We start from the raw sequence: 16153 nt of genomic DNA, 5'->3' as shown, positions 1-16153 counted from the left end.
CTCCAGCAACTTACTGTGGTGGTCCAGACATTAAAGGCTACACTGTGCCTGCTTCATAGCAACCCCACTAGAGCCTGCTTTTTTAAACTAAACTAACCAATTAGAAGTCACCTAGGGAGTCTTCTTGCCTCTGGTGAAGGCCTTGTCTCAGCATGTTCAAATACCCTGTGAAGAAAGGGGACTAGTGGTCACAGGTCAGGTCATAGACCTAGGCAGCTGGCTGCCCCCCACTGTCAGGTGTGTGTGTGTGTGTGTGTGTGTGTGTGTGTGTGTGGTGTGTGGGGGGGTGTAAATATAGAGGTCCAAGTTCCTGGACCTCTGTGAAGCCAAGGCTAAGTATGTGGCCTCTGTCCCATGACAGAGCTCAACACAGAAGAGCGTACAATGCATCTGTTGTATTCAGCCACTGGAGTGGACTTTAAAGGCATGTGTTCTATGAAAAGAGCCAGGCACAAGAGGACACTGGGTTACTGCTTCTATTTAGACAACGTTCTGGGAACACAGGGAACAGTAATAGAGGTCAGAACAGATCCCCCATCAGGCAGAGGTGGAAAGGCTGCGAAGAAGACAGGAGAGAACTTTCGGAGGGGATGAAAATGTTTTTCTTGAGCTGGAGCAGTAGCTAGCCCAGCCTTTCATTTGTCAAAAGCCTCTCGAGGGACTCAGAGACCAGGAATAATCTCTGGCATTTATTGTACGTAAATTATACCTCAGTACAGTAGTTCTTTGGTTTCTTTGCTGTTTGTTTAATGTGAGCACTGTTGCGGCACATGAAGGGAACACAAGCAGGCGACTCTGATCCAGAACCTTCCAAAAACACGATTTAGAAGAGGCAAGCGGGCCTCCTCCCTATCAGTTTAGAGTCGGGCTTAGGAGGATCTCGAGCCACCAGGGGACTGCGTCACATCCCTCAGGCCGCACGTCCCTCCAGCTGTAGGCGGGGATACGAGGACCCGGGAAACGACAGGCACTGGAGTGCTGCATAGATCTGCGGAGGGGGGCTGTGACGCGTCCCTGCGTGGTGAGCACCGCGTCGCGTGGCTCCGCTCTGCGCACAGCCCTCGTCGCATAGGGCATCGGTGCTAGTCACCCGGAAGCCCCCCACCCTGTCACGCAGGCGGTGCCAGGACTCCTGCAGCCCTTGTCGCCCCCCCTCCCTCTCCCTCCCTCCCTCCTTCCCTCCCTTTCCATTTCTCCGTCCTCCCCCCTCTCTCCCTCCAACCGGCTATTAGGCAAATAGCCTGTCCCCGCCTGCATCAGGCACAAAGGAACGGACAGGACCTGTGTCAGCATGAAAGGCGCTGCCCCTGACAGCTGCCCGGAGTGCTCAGCATCCCAGGAGAAGCGAACCAGCTGCGGATGGAGCACATCCCCCCCGATCCCACAGTGCAAGAAAGCAGGGCGTGGCCGCCCTTAGGCGATCGCTGCCGGGGGCTCAGGAACCTCAGCCGCTGTCTGTTTGGTTTGGTTTGAGTGGGATTTGCTTTTGTTAGGGGCTAGAGAAGAGCACAGGGTCTCACACAAGCTAGGCTAGCTCTGTGCCACCCCTAGGAGCACACCCCCAGCCCAGGGCGATTGTTTCGAACGACAAAAGATGTATGTCCAAAAGCTGGCGTGCTGGCACGCGCCGGTTATCCAGCTCAGGGGAAAGGCGAGTTCGAGGCCACCGAGACCCGGTTTCAAAACAAGCAAACAAAACGAAGGGCAAGAAACGCTTTGGTGTAGCTGTGCTAGTCCGTAGAAAGGAAGCTTATCGCGCATAGGTTTACAAGGCGGGACTGCTGACAGAACGCACTCACAGAAAGGCAAAGTAGAGTTAGTCACTGCCCGGCGCGGGTCCTTCGGGAGTCCCCATCACGACCACTGCAGACTGCGGGACTGGGGGCGGGAGCACCCACAATTGTCCCATCCTTCTCCGCGGCGCGTAGCTAGTTCTGCTTGATCCTTTGGCCTAATTCCTAGGGTGAAGTCCAGAGCCCGCTGTGAGAAGGGAAGTCCATCGCCCCACCCCGCCCTGCAGCCTTCTGTCCCGCAGGCGCAGGACTTTAGGGCCTTGGATGCAGGCTTTCGCTCCAGGCGACCCCATAGCCAGCGCGGCAGGTGCAGCACAGCACGGGTGAGTCAGACCCAGCCTGGGAAGAGTGGCTGCGACAGACGAGGGCTCAATGGGGCACGCAACAGTGCCCACCTTTATCTTTGCTCGCAGCCCACAGACCCGCAGGGGAGTTGTAGCTCTCACCCGCAGATGTCCCCAAACTGCTCTGCAGGCTGTAAGAGCAGTGACCGGCAAGGACCTAGGGGGACACGGGAAGGGAGGGGAGGGATAGGAGGCTGGGGCACTTTCTAATTTAGAGCACTGGCTTTGGGCCCAAAAGAAAGGCCTGGGTTTGCGTCCTCTCCTGTTACCAGTCTTGCCAAGTCTGCCTTTTCTGCTGAAAGTATGAGACCCAGGGGTCCCATGAGGGCAAGGACAAGGGAAGAGGGGACCCTGTGGTCCAGAGCAAAGCTTCCTTGTTGGTGGTCGTGTAGGTCTTTGCTACACACACCATTGTGGCAGGGTCAGTGCTGCTTTCTGTAAAGCACATGTCTTCAAATGTTACTCATCTCCAGACACCTTCACCCCAAACCAAGGAGTAGCAGTGTCTAGATGACCAGGGTCTTGAATATTCCTGATACAAAGTGGAGTTTCCATGATATGGCCTGGAACCCCGAGGGTATGGAGTTAAATGGCATGCTCCGGCCAATGGAGACCCGTTGCTCTCTTCCACTCCCCTGATGTATTTAACACGGGATGTTGTATTTCGTGCTAATCAAAGAACAAACATTTCCCTTCTGGCAACCAAAAGAGGAAGCCGCTGACCCCAGTCTTACAGCGCTTTAAAGTTAGAGCCCCTGCTCGGCTCGGTGCAGCCTGGGGTTAATGCGAGGGTGAATGAAATGCCAGCCAAAAGGAGCAGGGATTTAGGATAGCTATTCTTATTCTGTGCCCGATATGAATCCTGGAAACTGAGAGATTCCTGGCCTTGGCAAGCAGGAGCACAGGGCGGCCCTGCTGGGGTCCTCCAGCGGTGTTAGCAATTCATCTAAACTAGGTCCAGGAAGAGGATCTCAGCACATCCATTAGCCAGGACACAGCAGCTGTCAGGAAGAAGCTTCACTCTGAAGGTAGGGACTTTCTTTGGGCCGAGCCACACAGGACTGCAGCCCCCAGAGCGCATGTGGTGCTGCGCACATTGGACATTGGAGAAACACTACTCACCAGAAAGCAAACCCAGGCCTCGGACTCAGCTGCCTCTTGCTTTCCTCTCTTCTCCCGTCCCAGCCTCTCTTCCCCAGCCTCCCCCAACCTTGTGCCTTGAGGTTCCCGCTTGCTGTACCCCTGCCACCAACATGGCCTCTCCCTGCTGCCTGCCCCGCACCATGGCACGTTGGTAATCTCCATCTTCTTGGTCATCACGTCCATTCCCCTGCCCCATAATTTCATCTCTACATGCTTGGAGCGGCCCCTTTAACCCAACATGCCCCCACCCCCACCTCCGCTCTCTGGGAGACCCCCAGCCAGGGGGCTGCGGGAGGGGAGCCGCAAGGTTTGGACCCGAGTTCAGGGCAGCTGTGCGTTCAGTTGTGTGAACCGGGAGTCTAACTCGTGTTGAGTGATTTGTCACTCCCCTGGCGTTGGCTCCGCCCCCTGGATGTCTGCGGGAGACCTCTAAGACCACTTCCGCTGGTCACCAGGAAGCTCATTTACAGCTGAGATAAAAACCGGGGTTTTGAAGCTGAATGCTATCTCACTACCATCAAATGACAGAGGAAGGACTTGAACCCCAAGTTGCTTGATGCTACAGCTGCCTTTAACCCCCAAGCTACTGGTATCACAATGTCAGCAACGACAAGCAAAAAATAAAACAAAACAACATAAAAAACTAATTTCAGTATCTTTCTCTTTACACAAGACTGTGTGCCCTGGTAAGGCTGAGGTCAGCTACAGGCAACCAATCCTAGGGCTTCAACCGCCCGAAGTCCTGCATAGCCATCTCCAGGGCTGAGGAAAGCGGGCTACAAAGTATGAGGCCATAGCTTAGACTCAGACAATTCAGCGATGGTGGGATAAAAAATGGAAGCCATTTTCGAGGAATGACTAAAGCAAAGTTAGCATGGCAGAGTGAGGGATGAGAAGGAAAAGAGCCAAAGTAGACTTGTTTGGGGAAGATGAGGCACTGTTGAGCTGGCCGTGCCCAAGGGTGGTAGAGAGCTGCCAGACGGAATCCAGGCACCTCTGGAGTCAACCAGATGTGGCCCAAGCACTTGTTTTTGCCACCTTAACAGTTCTGTTAACTAAGGCCAAAAGCCCGTGGCTTCTTTATAAGACAGCAGTGTCGAAGTTGAAAAGACAGGTCAGTGGTTGAGCTCCCGTTGTATTTGTTGCTCTTGCAGAGGACCCTGGTGGCTCTAAGTTGGAGCCCAGTGGATCCTAGCGGGGAATTTCTAGTTGGAGATTATCATCACAACAAGGCAAAGAAATGACCAGTGACCAGATAACCACCAGAGTACAGTGTGCCCAGTACTCACATGGTGACTCACAACTATCCGGAACTCGAGTTCCGGAACATCTTCTGCCCTCTTCTGGCCGCCATGGGCACTGCATACACAAGGTGCACATACATGAGAGCGAAACAACCATACTTTTTTTTTAAGGGGGACAGGGGATGATGATGGCTAGAAACCATGAGAATGAATGAAATACTAGCAGGGTGTGGAGGCACGCACCTGTAGCCCCAGCTAGTTGGAAAGCTGAAGCAGGAATCACAAGAGCCCAGCCTGGGAAGTATAATGAAGCATACGTAAAAGAGATCATTTAAGATGGGGGGCGGGTGGAGAGATGGCTCAGTGGTTAAGAGCACTGAGTTTCTTTCCAGATGGACCAACCCCCACATGGCAGCTCACCACCATCTGTAGATCCAGTTCCAGGGGATTCGACATCCTCACACAGACAACTGTGTAGGTAAAACTACATTCCAATAAAGCTATATTTAAAAGGGGATTGTCTGGCTGGGCATGGTAACACAGGTCTTAAATCCCAGCACCTGAGAGGCAGAGGCAGGAGGATCTCTGAGTTTGAGGTCAGCCTGGTCTATAGAGAGGGTTTCAGGACAGTCAAGGCTACACAGAGAAACCTCTTCTCAGGGGAAAATATGAAGGAGGAATCAACTCTCTCTCTGGGAACTGCAGTTTTAGTTATGCTAAGGAATTGCATCCTGTATCCCCTTCCGAATGGCCTGCTCCACAGACCCAGTAGCTCGTTCCTATTAAGGAGGTCCCTCACGGTAAATCTGAGCATGCATTCTCTACTGTGACAATTCTCTAACATAGGACAGATTTGGGGACAGTAGATCTAGAAGAATGGAACTTTGGGGGCTCTTGGGTTAAATCCAGGGTCTGTGCTTGCTAGGCAATTGTCCTCTCAGCTGCACCCCAAAACCCTTAAAAACATCTGGTTGGAGACAGGGAGGTCATAAGTTGCCCACGGTAACCCAGAAATTATTGTGTAGACCAGGCTAGACTCAAATTTTACAATCCTCCTGCCTCAGCCTTCCATGTTCCTAGATGACAGTTGTATGACACCAGGCTCTGCAGAGGGACAAAAGTTTAAGGGTCAGGCTTCTGAATGGGACTTTTGGGGAATTGGTTTTCTTGGCTGACTAGGTTTAAAGGCCATAATGACTGTAAATCAGCGCTTCAGAGGCAGAAAGATCATGAGTTCAAGACGAGCCGGGACTCTCAGCTCCTTCTCCAGCACCATGTCAGCCTACACACTACCATGTTTTCCGCCATGATGATAATGGACCAAACCTCTGAACTGTAAGGCAGCCTCAATTAAATGTTCTCCTTTATAAGGGTTGCTATGGTGTCTCTTCGCAACAATAAAACCCTAACTAAGACATTCATCAAACCGAATCCCCAGTCTTGAGTGGCATCTGCTGTGAACATCTGAGGGGGGTCTAGTGTGAGTGCATGAATGCTGAGGGAAAAGGGATGGGAACCCAGACATCGGGAGACTGACACAGGGAAGATGTGGGTGAATAGATGGGAGATGGTTGTGAATGAACCTCTTTGCTGGGACTTTCCTCTGATTACACCGGCTTTTGGCTTTTTTGTTTTGTTTTTGAGGCAGTCTCACTGTGAATCCCTGGCTGGCCTGGGATCAATGACCATGCATCCACACTGTGTAGATCCATTTGGCCACCATCTCTAATATGCTGGGATTACAAGCCTGTGACATGTCCATCATGGTGGTGCATGCCCTTAATCCCAGCACTTGGGAGGCAGAGGCAGGTGGATCTCTGTGGGTTTGAGGCCAGCCTGGTCTACAGAGTTCTAGGACAGTTCTAGAACATCTAAAGACTATACAATACAATAAGACCCTGTCCAAACAAACAAACAACAAAACATGTCACCATACTTAGTTTGGTGACTATTCCTGGTTGTCAACTTGACTACAACTGGAATGAGGTAGAGTACAGAAATGAAGGGCACACCTGTGCTCCAGATCTTCACTGGAGGACACAGGCTTTTGACAGGGATCTTGACATGGGATGACACATGCTTTTGATCCAGGTCTTGAGGCATAATGGTCATGAAAAGCTTAGGCCCAGGCAAAGTAGTATATGCCTATAATCCCTGGAGACTGAGATAAGCAGATCTCTGAGTTCAACACCAGCCTAGAGTTCCAAATCCAGGTGTGGTGACACACCTTTGCTGGAGGCCTACATTAGGACAATGGAAAAAGGAAGGTTCTTCTTTACCTGCTGGCACTTGCTTGCCAGCACATCTGTTGAAACCTACTTCTTCAGGACTCCAGTTTATACAGAAGACCAGCTGAGACAGCTAACCTCGTGGGACTGAGCAACTACTAGATTCTTGGACGTCCCATCCACAGCTGCCTGTTGTTGGGTGTATTAGTCAAGGTTCTCTAGAGTCACAGAAGTTATCAGTAGTCTGTATATAGTAAGAGAATTTGTTGGTGACTTACAGTCTGTAGTCCAACTCCCAACAATGGTTAGCAGAAGCTGTGAGAGGAAGTTCAAGGATCTAGCAGTTGCCCAGTCCCACAAGGGACTAAGAGACCGAGCCTTCCTTCTTTGAGGGTCCTTATGTAGGCCTCCAACAGAAGGTGTGTCCAAAATTAAATGTGTGTACTACCACACCTAGATTTGGGACTTGCTTTGTCCCAGATGACTTTAATCTCAGAGATCTCCTTGCCTTAGTGTCCTAAAATCACAGGTGAGCCTCCTAATTCTGGATTGTGGTTCATTCCAGATATAGTTAAGTTGACAACCAGGAATAGCCACTACATTGGGTTAGTCGGACTGCAGACTATAAGTCATTCCAATCATTTTCCTTAATATACCGAGACATTCTATAAGTATGTGACTCTAGAGAAACCTGACTAATACACTTGGCTTGAGTACTGTGCTGAACCCTGAAATAACCTTCATAACCAGGGAGACAAAAACTATTTGGATCAAACCATTCAGGGTTAGTTTACCCCTAGACTCTCTTCATTTCTTTTTCTGGTGCTGTGATAAAATACGAAAGCAGTTTAAGGGACTAAGCATCTATTGTAGCTCACATTCAAGGGTAGAGTCGTCATGGTGGGGAAGTCAAGGCTGCAGAAACTGGAAGCATCTGGTCCTATCACACTTACAACCAGAACAAAGAAAATGTGATCAATTGCCTCTCAGGTCTCTTTCTCAATTTATACAGTTCAGGATCCTAGCCAGGGAATGATGCCACCCACAGTGGGCAGGTCTTCCTGACCAAGTTTAATGCAATCAAGCTAATCCCCAGAAGGCAAACCCAGAGATTTGTTTCCAGGTTAATTACAGGTTCTGTGACCAAGTTAAAATACTATCACAGTATCAATTCCCAAACTACATGTCTGCATGCTGGTGACGGAGAAATGCAGGCAGAATTCTCAGTGGACATTTAAGGAAGACAAGCTGCTTAGAAATAGACAAATGTCCTCTAGTTGAATTTCTTTTGTTCCTGAAGGACCCGGATTGTTCTTACAACAATGCCGAGAGCCCTGTGTTTTTAACTGTTACTGTGAACTTGGCATTTATCCTCACCAGAGATGTTACTAATGTATATAGTTCCGTCAAGCAATAGACTCCGATTCTCTATTTCAGTTCCCATCCCTCACATATAGACTCCAGAGTGTGTGCAAGTTGTAACTGGATTGGATGGTACATATCTGTAATCCTAGCAATTAGGAGCCCAAGGTAGGAGGATCACTCTGAATTTGAGGCCAGCCAAGGTTGCAGAATGAGACTTGGGGGCACGAGTCAGTGTTAAAGCACTTGTCTTGCAGGTGCACACAGTCCTGGGTTTGATTTCCATCACAAACATGCCCTGCCCTTTCTCCCCCTAAAACTGAGCATGGTAGCTCAAGCCTGAAGCAGAAATAGAAGGATCGCTATGAACTAGAGGTCAGCCTGGGCTACTTAGTAAGTTTTAGGTAATCCTGAACTATAGAGTTGGACCCCATCTTGATAAAACAAAACAAACCAATGTGTAGAAGTTAGAAGGAATGATTGGGACTCCCTTGGGGTCCCAAGTTTTCAGAAGTTCAAAACCCAGTGCCATGCTGGTTGTCAGTTAGAGTTGGTGACAGAGGACAGCTGTGAAATCCAAACTCATGATGCTCTTTAATCCTACTAGCAGATATCATATTTGATATAGATCATGTTTAAAACTGTGAACAAGAATGAATCAACAGAGAACTGGCCTTGCATATTATGGGAACTGGATAATTAAACTAAGAAGCCTGAGGAATGGGGGAGCCTGTGCTTTAACCTCCAAATTTAATACCTGTGCCTAAGGATCTGGGTCTAAACATGATGGGAGTGCTGGTTTAAGAGCCATTGTCTGAAGGCTGAGGAGCAGAAGTTTCAAAGCTTGAGGGCAGGAGACAGTAGGTGCCCACCTCAAGGGGTAGTGGCTCATGCTTTTAATTCCAGCACTCAGAAGAAAGTAGAACCAGGGGAATATATGTGAGTTCGAGGCCAGCCTGGTGGACACACACACACACACACACACAGAGAGAGAGAGAGAGAGAGAGAGAGAGAGACTGTAGACACAGAGAGATGCCTCCTCCCAAATTCCCTTTAATCCTAGCTAATGATGGCAGCCATTTAATTCTAAAAACGAATTCATATAGGGACACAGGCAGAGCAAGCAATCAGGGAAAAAGCAGAAAGGAAGTACACTCTCCAGAGGGGAGCAGACCCAGTCCTGAATCCATGCCAAAGGGATACCTCTTGTACCAGGACTTACAAATTTCAGTATACTGTATTTCCTAACCTTGTCTGTTTCTAGGGCTTTGTAGGGAGGGGTGGTAACTGCTTCCTGGAAGAGGTGAAGGTTTTTCTAGGAACCACCCTTCCCCACAATTCAGCCTGATACAATTACAGGAATATGTGTAAGGGTGTAACAAGCCATATAGTTGAGCAACTGACTAGGGGAAGGGTAAAGATGCTTGCAGAGTATGTGTAAAAATGTAGAATCATGATGTTTGTGCTTGCTTCTGGAGGTGGGGGGCTCTTCCTGGGGGTGGCGCTTTCTGGAATCCCCCAGATTCTGCTGTGTAGAGCCCTATCCTTCCTATCTGCTCTGCCTCATACAAGTCCTCTTATTTCTCTTACCCAGTCCACCAACCTTGCCATTCTAGCCCTATCTTTCTACCTATGTATTTTTTATGTGTATGAATGTTTTGCTTGCACGTGTACCCTGTGCATGCCTGGTGCCAGAGGAAGTCAGAAGAGGTTGGGCCTCTGAGACTGTGGTTATAGATGGTTGTGAGTCACCATGTGGATGCTGGGAATCCAACTTAAGTAGGTCCTCTTCAAGAGTAAGTACTCTTACCCACCCCTAACATTCATTTAACTGTAGTTTCTCCTGATCTTTCTGTTGCCTGAGTGCTGGGGTTTCTGGGTACACAACCATGTTGTCTTCTCCTCCTCCTCCCCTTCTTCTCTCTCCTTCTCCCTCCTCCTCCTCTTCTTTCTTTTTCCTTTTTTTGTATCCTAGGGTGACCTGGAACTTGAGATCTTTCTGTGTCAACATATCAGATGCTGGTGCTCCAGATGTGTGCCAATCTGTCCAGATGTGTACCTATCACATCTTATCATTACCATTTTTCTGTTGAGTGTCTTCAGATAGTGTGTAGTGTGGTCTACGTTATAGTAACTACCAAATGTCACTCCCAGCAGATGTAGAGCTCCAGACTGGCACCTGTGAGAACTGTGACAGAATTTTCAGTCCTGTGTCTGACAACCTGATGTAGTGATGACGGCCAGGGTGATTTGGGGTAGCCTCAGCCTGCTTCGAGTCTTATGGTGTCTCCTTCCCCAGACTGGCTACATACACCCAGATGAATTCTTCCAGTCACCTGAGGTCATGGCAGGTAAACCCCCGATGCACTGCTACAAAGATTGGCAGCAGCAGTGGATATTTGGTGGGGAGGGAAATGCACGTGTGGGTGCATGAACAGGCAAAGTTGCAGCCTCTTTGGGATTAGAACTTGAAGTGGAGAATTCACATTTTCCTCACCTTCTGGATGATGCTTCCGTGTTTTCCTGCTTGGGCTAACAGAATGATGGTTTCCCTCAGGACGCGAGCTGACATAGTGAAAGTCGTAAAACTGTTTGGTGTAGGCTCAGGAAGAAGGGTCTCCTCCCTTAAGCCATGTTTATTAGTCACACATATACACTTTTCCTTTCTTTTTCTTAAGATTTATTCATTTATTTATGTTATGTATATGATTATCATTGTCTTCAGACACACCAGAAGGCACCAGACCCCATTACAGATGGTTGTGGGCCACCATGTGGTTGCTGGGAATTGAACTCGGGACCTCTGGAAGAGCAGTCAGTGCTCTTAACCACTGAGCCATCTCTCCAGCCCTGTTTTTTAAGACAGGGTCTCTATGAAGACTGGGCTGTCCTGCAGCTCACTGTGTAGACCAGGCTAGCCTGTGAGAACTCAGTGAGAACCTCCTACCTCTGCCTCATGAGTCCTGCGATTAACGACATGCAACCGCCATCCAGGCTCATCTGCTTCTCTTTTCTGAGACAAGTTTTCATGCAGTTCAGGCTGGCTTTGAACTGGCTATTTTCACGAACCCCTGATTGGCCCCCACTTCTAGACTGCCATGATCACTGGCAGACACTACTGTGCCTAGCTTATGTTGTGCTGGAGAGTGAGCCCACAACTTTGTGCACAATGGAGCAGGGTTTTTTTTTGAACAAGTCTCACACTGCAGCCTGGGCTTGCTCTTAAACTCATGACAATCCTCGTAGTAAGCCTCCCGAGTACACACACACACACACACACACACACACACACAAACCTGGCTCTGTTATACACCTCTCTATCCCACTGGTCAGAAGGTATCACATGACCACATCTAAACACACACACACACACACACACACACACACACACACACACACAAACCTGGCTCTGTTATACACCTCTCTATCCCACTGGTCAGAAGGTATCACACGACCACATCTAAACACACACACACACACACACACACAAAAAAAAAAAAAAAAAAACAAAAGCTGGAAGATTAAAAAAAAACAAAAAACTTTATATTCTGGCCATGTGCTGAGCTAAAAGAGAAAGGCTCAAACACACTTGGCTTGTTTTGGTTTTCTTGCGCTTTTGAGACAATACCTCTCTCTACAGCTAAGACTGGCCTCAAAATCACTGGGTAGCCCAGGCTAACCTCAACCTTTTATCAGTCCTCCTGACTTAACACCCACCCCCAAATGTTACAAATGTCCACCAGCACACTCAGCTTGAGGACAGATAGCACAGCGGGGGGAGACTGCCACCACAGGGCTCAACAGGTAGATTTGAACTGTAAGTCGGAAAATTCAGTCTCTTTTTCTGTTGAGTTAACTCTTTTATTTTGAGTTAAGTCTCTCTCCTCATGGTGTAGGTTAGTCGCAAACTGTGATATGACCTTAAACTCATGGATCCTCTCAAGCCTTGGGATTTCAGGCATGTGACATTATACCTGGCTTGCAAGCTCATTCTTGTCGGCAGAATTGAATTCATTTAAGGGAACCTGGCTTGTCCTTTCCTTGCTGTTAGCCCTTTCATCCTTAAACCAGCTGAAACACATACAATCCTTTTCCCGTTTTATGTCTTCTTTGCCTGTCTCCTCTGCATCCAGGAGGAATCTCTGCTGTTAAAGAGCTGGGGAGAGAAGACAGGCCTCCTGAGACCCTCCCACATAAAGTAGCTCAATCAGAGCAATAAAACCCAAGCAGTACGATGCCGGGATTGTCCACTAGGGGGCCTTGCAACCCTGATGCTCACCCAGAACCTTAACCAGCACAAGCCTAAGCTTGGAACTGGCTCATCCCTGCCTCTCTCTCTGCAGAGGACATCCTGGGTGTACAGGCTTCACGGCCCTGGGAATTTTACCCCAGCAGCTCCTGCCGCACTGTGGTCTTCCCACTGCTGACCTCTGGCTCTACCTTCTGGTTGCTCAGGCTCTGGGAAGAGCTGGGGCTCTGGCCTAGTCTGGTGAGTGGCTACATGCTGCTGGTGGGGCCCCGACTCCTCCTCACCGCCCTCTCCTTTGCCCTGGACTGGGCTATGTACTATCTGGCCCCGTTGTGGGGAGCAGATCGTTGGAATGCCTTGTGTCTGCTGTCTGGTTCCTATGTCACCCTGGTTTTCTACACAAGAACCTTTTCCAACACCATCGAGGGACTGCTCTTCACCTGGCTGCTGGTGCTGGTGTCCCCTTATGTGGCATGGAGTCCCACATCAAAGAAGCCTTCCCCAGGTCCACGGTGGCACAGCCATCTTCTTGGTGCTATCGTGGCTGCTGGCTTCTTCAATCGGCCAACCTTCCCAGCCTTTGCTCTGGCCCCTGTCTCTCTCTGGGGCATCCATAGAGCTTTGGAACTTGGCGGCATCAAGGCCCTGATCCGGGAGGCCCTGGAGCTGCTGCCGGGGGCCGCTCTTGCTGCGGTGCTGTTTGTGGCCATGGACAGCTGGTACTTCTCCAGCCTCTCAAGATCCACAGGCGTCGTTCTCACACCCGTCAACTTCTTGTACTATAACCTGGATCCCCAAAACCTTGCGAGGCATGGCACGCATGCGCGTCTCACTCACCTGGCGGTCAATGGCTTCTTGCTCTTTGGGGTGTTGCATGCTCAAGCTCTTCAGGGTGCATGGCAACAAATCCACGCTTGCCTCCGTGCGTTTCCACGAACGGGCTTCTTGAGGGTGCCGGGTACCAAGGCTCTGTTGTCTAGCTCCAAGTCTTACCTCCTTCTCCTCTACTTTACACCCCTGCTCCTGCTATCCGCCTTTAGTCACCAAGAGCCTAGATTTCTAATCCCCCTCCTAGTCCCTCTAGTCCTGCTGTGCAGTCCACAAGCCCAACCTATACCCTGGAAGGGGACCCTGGTCCTCTTCAACGTCTTGGGCGCTCTCATCTTTGGCTGCCTGCATCAGGGGGGGTTGGTACCTGGCCTGAAGTACCTGGAGCAGGTGGTTCATGCACCTGCCTTCTCCGGCACGGCCACTCACTACACACTTCTCTTCACACACACCTACATGCCTCCCCAGCACCTCTTACACCTCTCAGGCCTGGGATCACCTGTGAAGGTGGTAGATATGGGTGGGGCTGAGGACTGGGTCCTGTGCCAAGCCCTGAACGACTTCAGCAGACAACCAGCCTGCCAACTGGCTGGTGGGCCATGGCCCTGCCGACTCTTTGTGGTAACTCCTGGGACTAATAGGCATGCTCTGGATAAGTGTCATTTTCCCCTCAAGAATGAGACCCTCTTGTTTCCCCACTTGACCCTGGAGGACCCTCCAGCCCTGTCCTCCCTGCTCAGTGGGGCTTGGAGGAAGCATCTGAGTCTTCACATTATTGAACTGGAGAAGCCTGTTCTGACAAAGCAGTCCGAGAAGCCATAGAAGCCACCCCACCTTCTACACAGGCTGCTTGGCTGGGACACTGGAACAGAACCCCCGCTACTGTCTCTTCTGGGCACAGCCATAGGTTGTTTTAGGCGAGCCAATATTCCTTTCCCTTAGACAACCAAAGATCTGACCAGTCATGGTCCCAATGCCAAGGTCTCCAAAGTAACCTAGTATAACCAGTGGTACCTGTCTATCTCTCTGCCATTACTTCCAATCACCGTCATGTTTAAAATATATGCCTATGAAAGACAATCATGCTGATGACATTCCTGAGTGGCCTGCCCCAAATTCCCCACAATGCCTGACTCCTTGTTACTGTGACTAACCTTTGACTTTCCAACCTGGCTTTCTAGACAGTGTGAAGTAACTGCAGGTGGCTCACATTCAGCTCTAGCCAGTCTTTGCCTCATAAACTGTGGCTGTAAGAAAGCACATTCCACTCAGCCAACCTACTACCCAATCTTACAGTGTCATTGTCGGAGCCCATAGCACATGTCCCCTCGTTTGATAAACATGTGCCTATAAGGCTCTTTACCTAGGAAGCAGTAGTTGTGTATTTCACACAATACTTTGGTGCCTGTGGACTCAGTGTTTGGGTATTAACCAAAAGAAGCCGTTCTAATATATGCCTCCCTATCCTCTTCTACTCGTCGTCTTGAATGGTGGTGGAATTCTCCATTCTCTCAAAGACTGGGGAATGTAGCTCAGTGGTAGACTGGCTGTTAAACATGCTCAAGGCTGTAGGCATGATCCCCAGCACCAAGACAAGAACAATCATTCACCCAGAATAAGGAGCCTTCTCAGCACTGCTGGGAGGCCCTTTGAGCCTGCTCCAGTGAGAACTGAGAACACAGACTGTTCAGAATCTGGAAACCAGTCTAAAACCTTTTCCAATACCTTCAAGCCTTCTAGATGCTAAGATTAACTGAATGGCCTAAATACAAAGGTTCAGAAATTGGACTAGGAGTCTCAAAATGACAAGACAGGATACATGCATGGATTTTTAATCACAGTTCAGTTAGCTGACCATATTGAGTACCCCAAACCGACCCTCAAAATGGGGAAAAAGCAGCATGTGCCATGCGATCAGCAGCCTTAATGCCTAGTGGTGAGAGGAAAGGCGGTTCCTGAGCAGAATAAATGCTGCAAAGTGTAGGGAGTAATCAATAACACAGTCCCTGGGCTCACCACACTCTGCAACGCTTTGGGTTACTTGGAAAGTGGCCTCCATTTCTTCACCGTATGGGATTTTAAGTCACAAGCTACGCAGATTGCGGCAGCAAATATCAACACAGACGCTTAACGTATTAACTAAGATCCTATAGTCCCCCGCATTCCACCTTGTCTGAGAAATACCACATTCAGACTTAGAAATCAGCTTACACATTTAATGAAAGTTTTTGGTAAGCTCGGGGTTGTCATTTCATTTACAAGCTTCCCTGGTATTCTCCTGCACCAGTGCAATGCAGTATTTATTCAGCTTCAGTCTTGCTTGCAGAGGCAGGCTTTCTTTCTGGTTGCTTCTGTCCATGGCTCTCAGTCGTGCTTTGTTATGATCTAGACTCTTTATCACTGATGGGCTTCGAGGTCTTTACGTCTGCAGGACTACCAGGCACATGTCCATATGACTTTAGGCATCTGTATGTTGACAATCCGAGTTAGGATTCGAACCAGCGCAGCGTCCTGAAGATGACCGGTGAATGCTGAGGTCGGCGTAGATCACTGAAGGGAGGAAACGTGACCTCGGACTGTTAAGTACAGTCCGTGCTTACGCGTTGGCTCCCGGACCCTTCTGCTGCCCTGGCCGGTCCCGGATGCCGCGGCGGAGTTCCTCCGTGAAAGTGTCCTTGAACCGCGCGACGCGGCGACGCAGGGAGCCCGGCGGCTGATCCGCGAGGCCGCGCAGGCGGCGGGCTGCATCATGGCCGCGCAGTTGCAGCTGTAGCAGCGCGAAGGCTGTGAGTTGGGCTGCCCGCCGTATGGGCCGCGACTCGGACAGCCGCTCCACTAGCTGCGGGTTGTGCAGGAGGGCCGCCAGTAGCCGCCGGAAAACCATGGTTCTCCGAGCGGCCCGGAACCAGAGGCACGCTGTACTCGCCTTCCGGCCGGCCGCGCCCGACAACGGACAAGCCGG

The 16153-nt window shown here is 50.0% G+C and overlaps 2 protein-coding genes across 2 annotated transcripts; one reads left to right on the top strand and one right to left on the bottom strand.

The window, feature by feature from the left end:
- Positions 1–10347: 10347 nt before the first annotated feature.
- PIGZ (phosphatidylinositol glycan anchor biosynthesis class Z) lies at positions 10348–14245 on the top strand (the record flags this gene model as incomplete). Its single annotated transcript, XM_080919597.1, has 2 exons — positions 10348–10465; positions 12458–14245. 2 exons carry the CDS (start codon positions 10348–10350, stop codon positions 14011–14013), a joined length of 1674 nt encoding a protein of 557 aa, XP_080775723.1. The 3' UTR covers positions 14014–14245.
- A 770-nt stretch (positions 14246–15015) lies between these two features.
- Positions 15016–16145, bottom strand: NCBP2AS2 (NCBP2 antisense 2 (head to head)). Its single transcript, XM_080918972.1, has one exon. The coding sequence runs from the start codon at positions 16073–16075 to the stop codon at positions 15788–15790; it is 288 nt and encodes a 95-aa protein (XP_080775098.1). The 5' UTR covers positions 16076–16145; the 3' UTR covers positions 15016–15787.
- Between the last annotated feature and the right edge of the window lie 8 nt (positions 16146–16153).

The sequence above is a fragment of the Micromys minutus genome (assembly GCF_963924665.1).
Source record: "Micromys minutus genome assembly, chromosome: 7".
In the NCBI taxonomy this organism is placed as follows: Eukaryota; Metazoa; Chordata; class Mammalia; order Rodentia; family Muridae; genus Micromys; species Micromys minutus.
The sequence above is the reverse complement of the archived record's forward strand: the minus strand, read 5'-3'. Positions and strand labels throughout refer to the sequence as shown.

What these genes read in the sequence shown, in the direction of transcription:
- NCBP2AS2 (XM_080918972.1), bottom strand. Translation starts at nt 16,075, where the DNA reads ATGGTTTTCCGGCGGCTACTGGCGGCCCTCCTGCACAACCCGCAGCTA.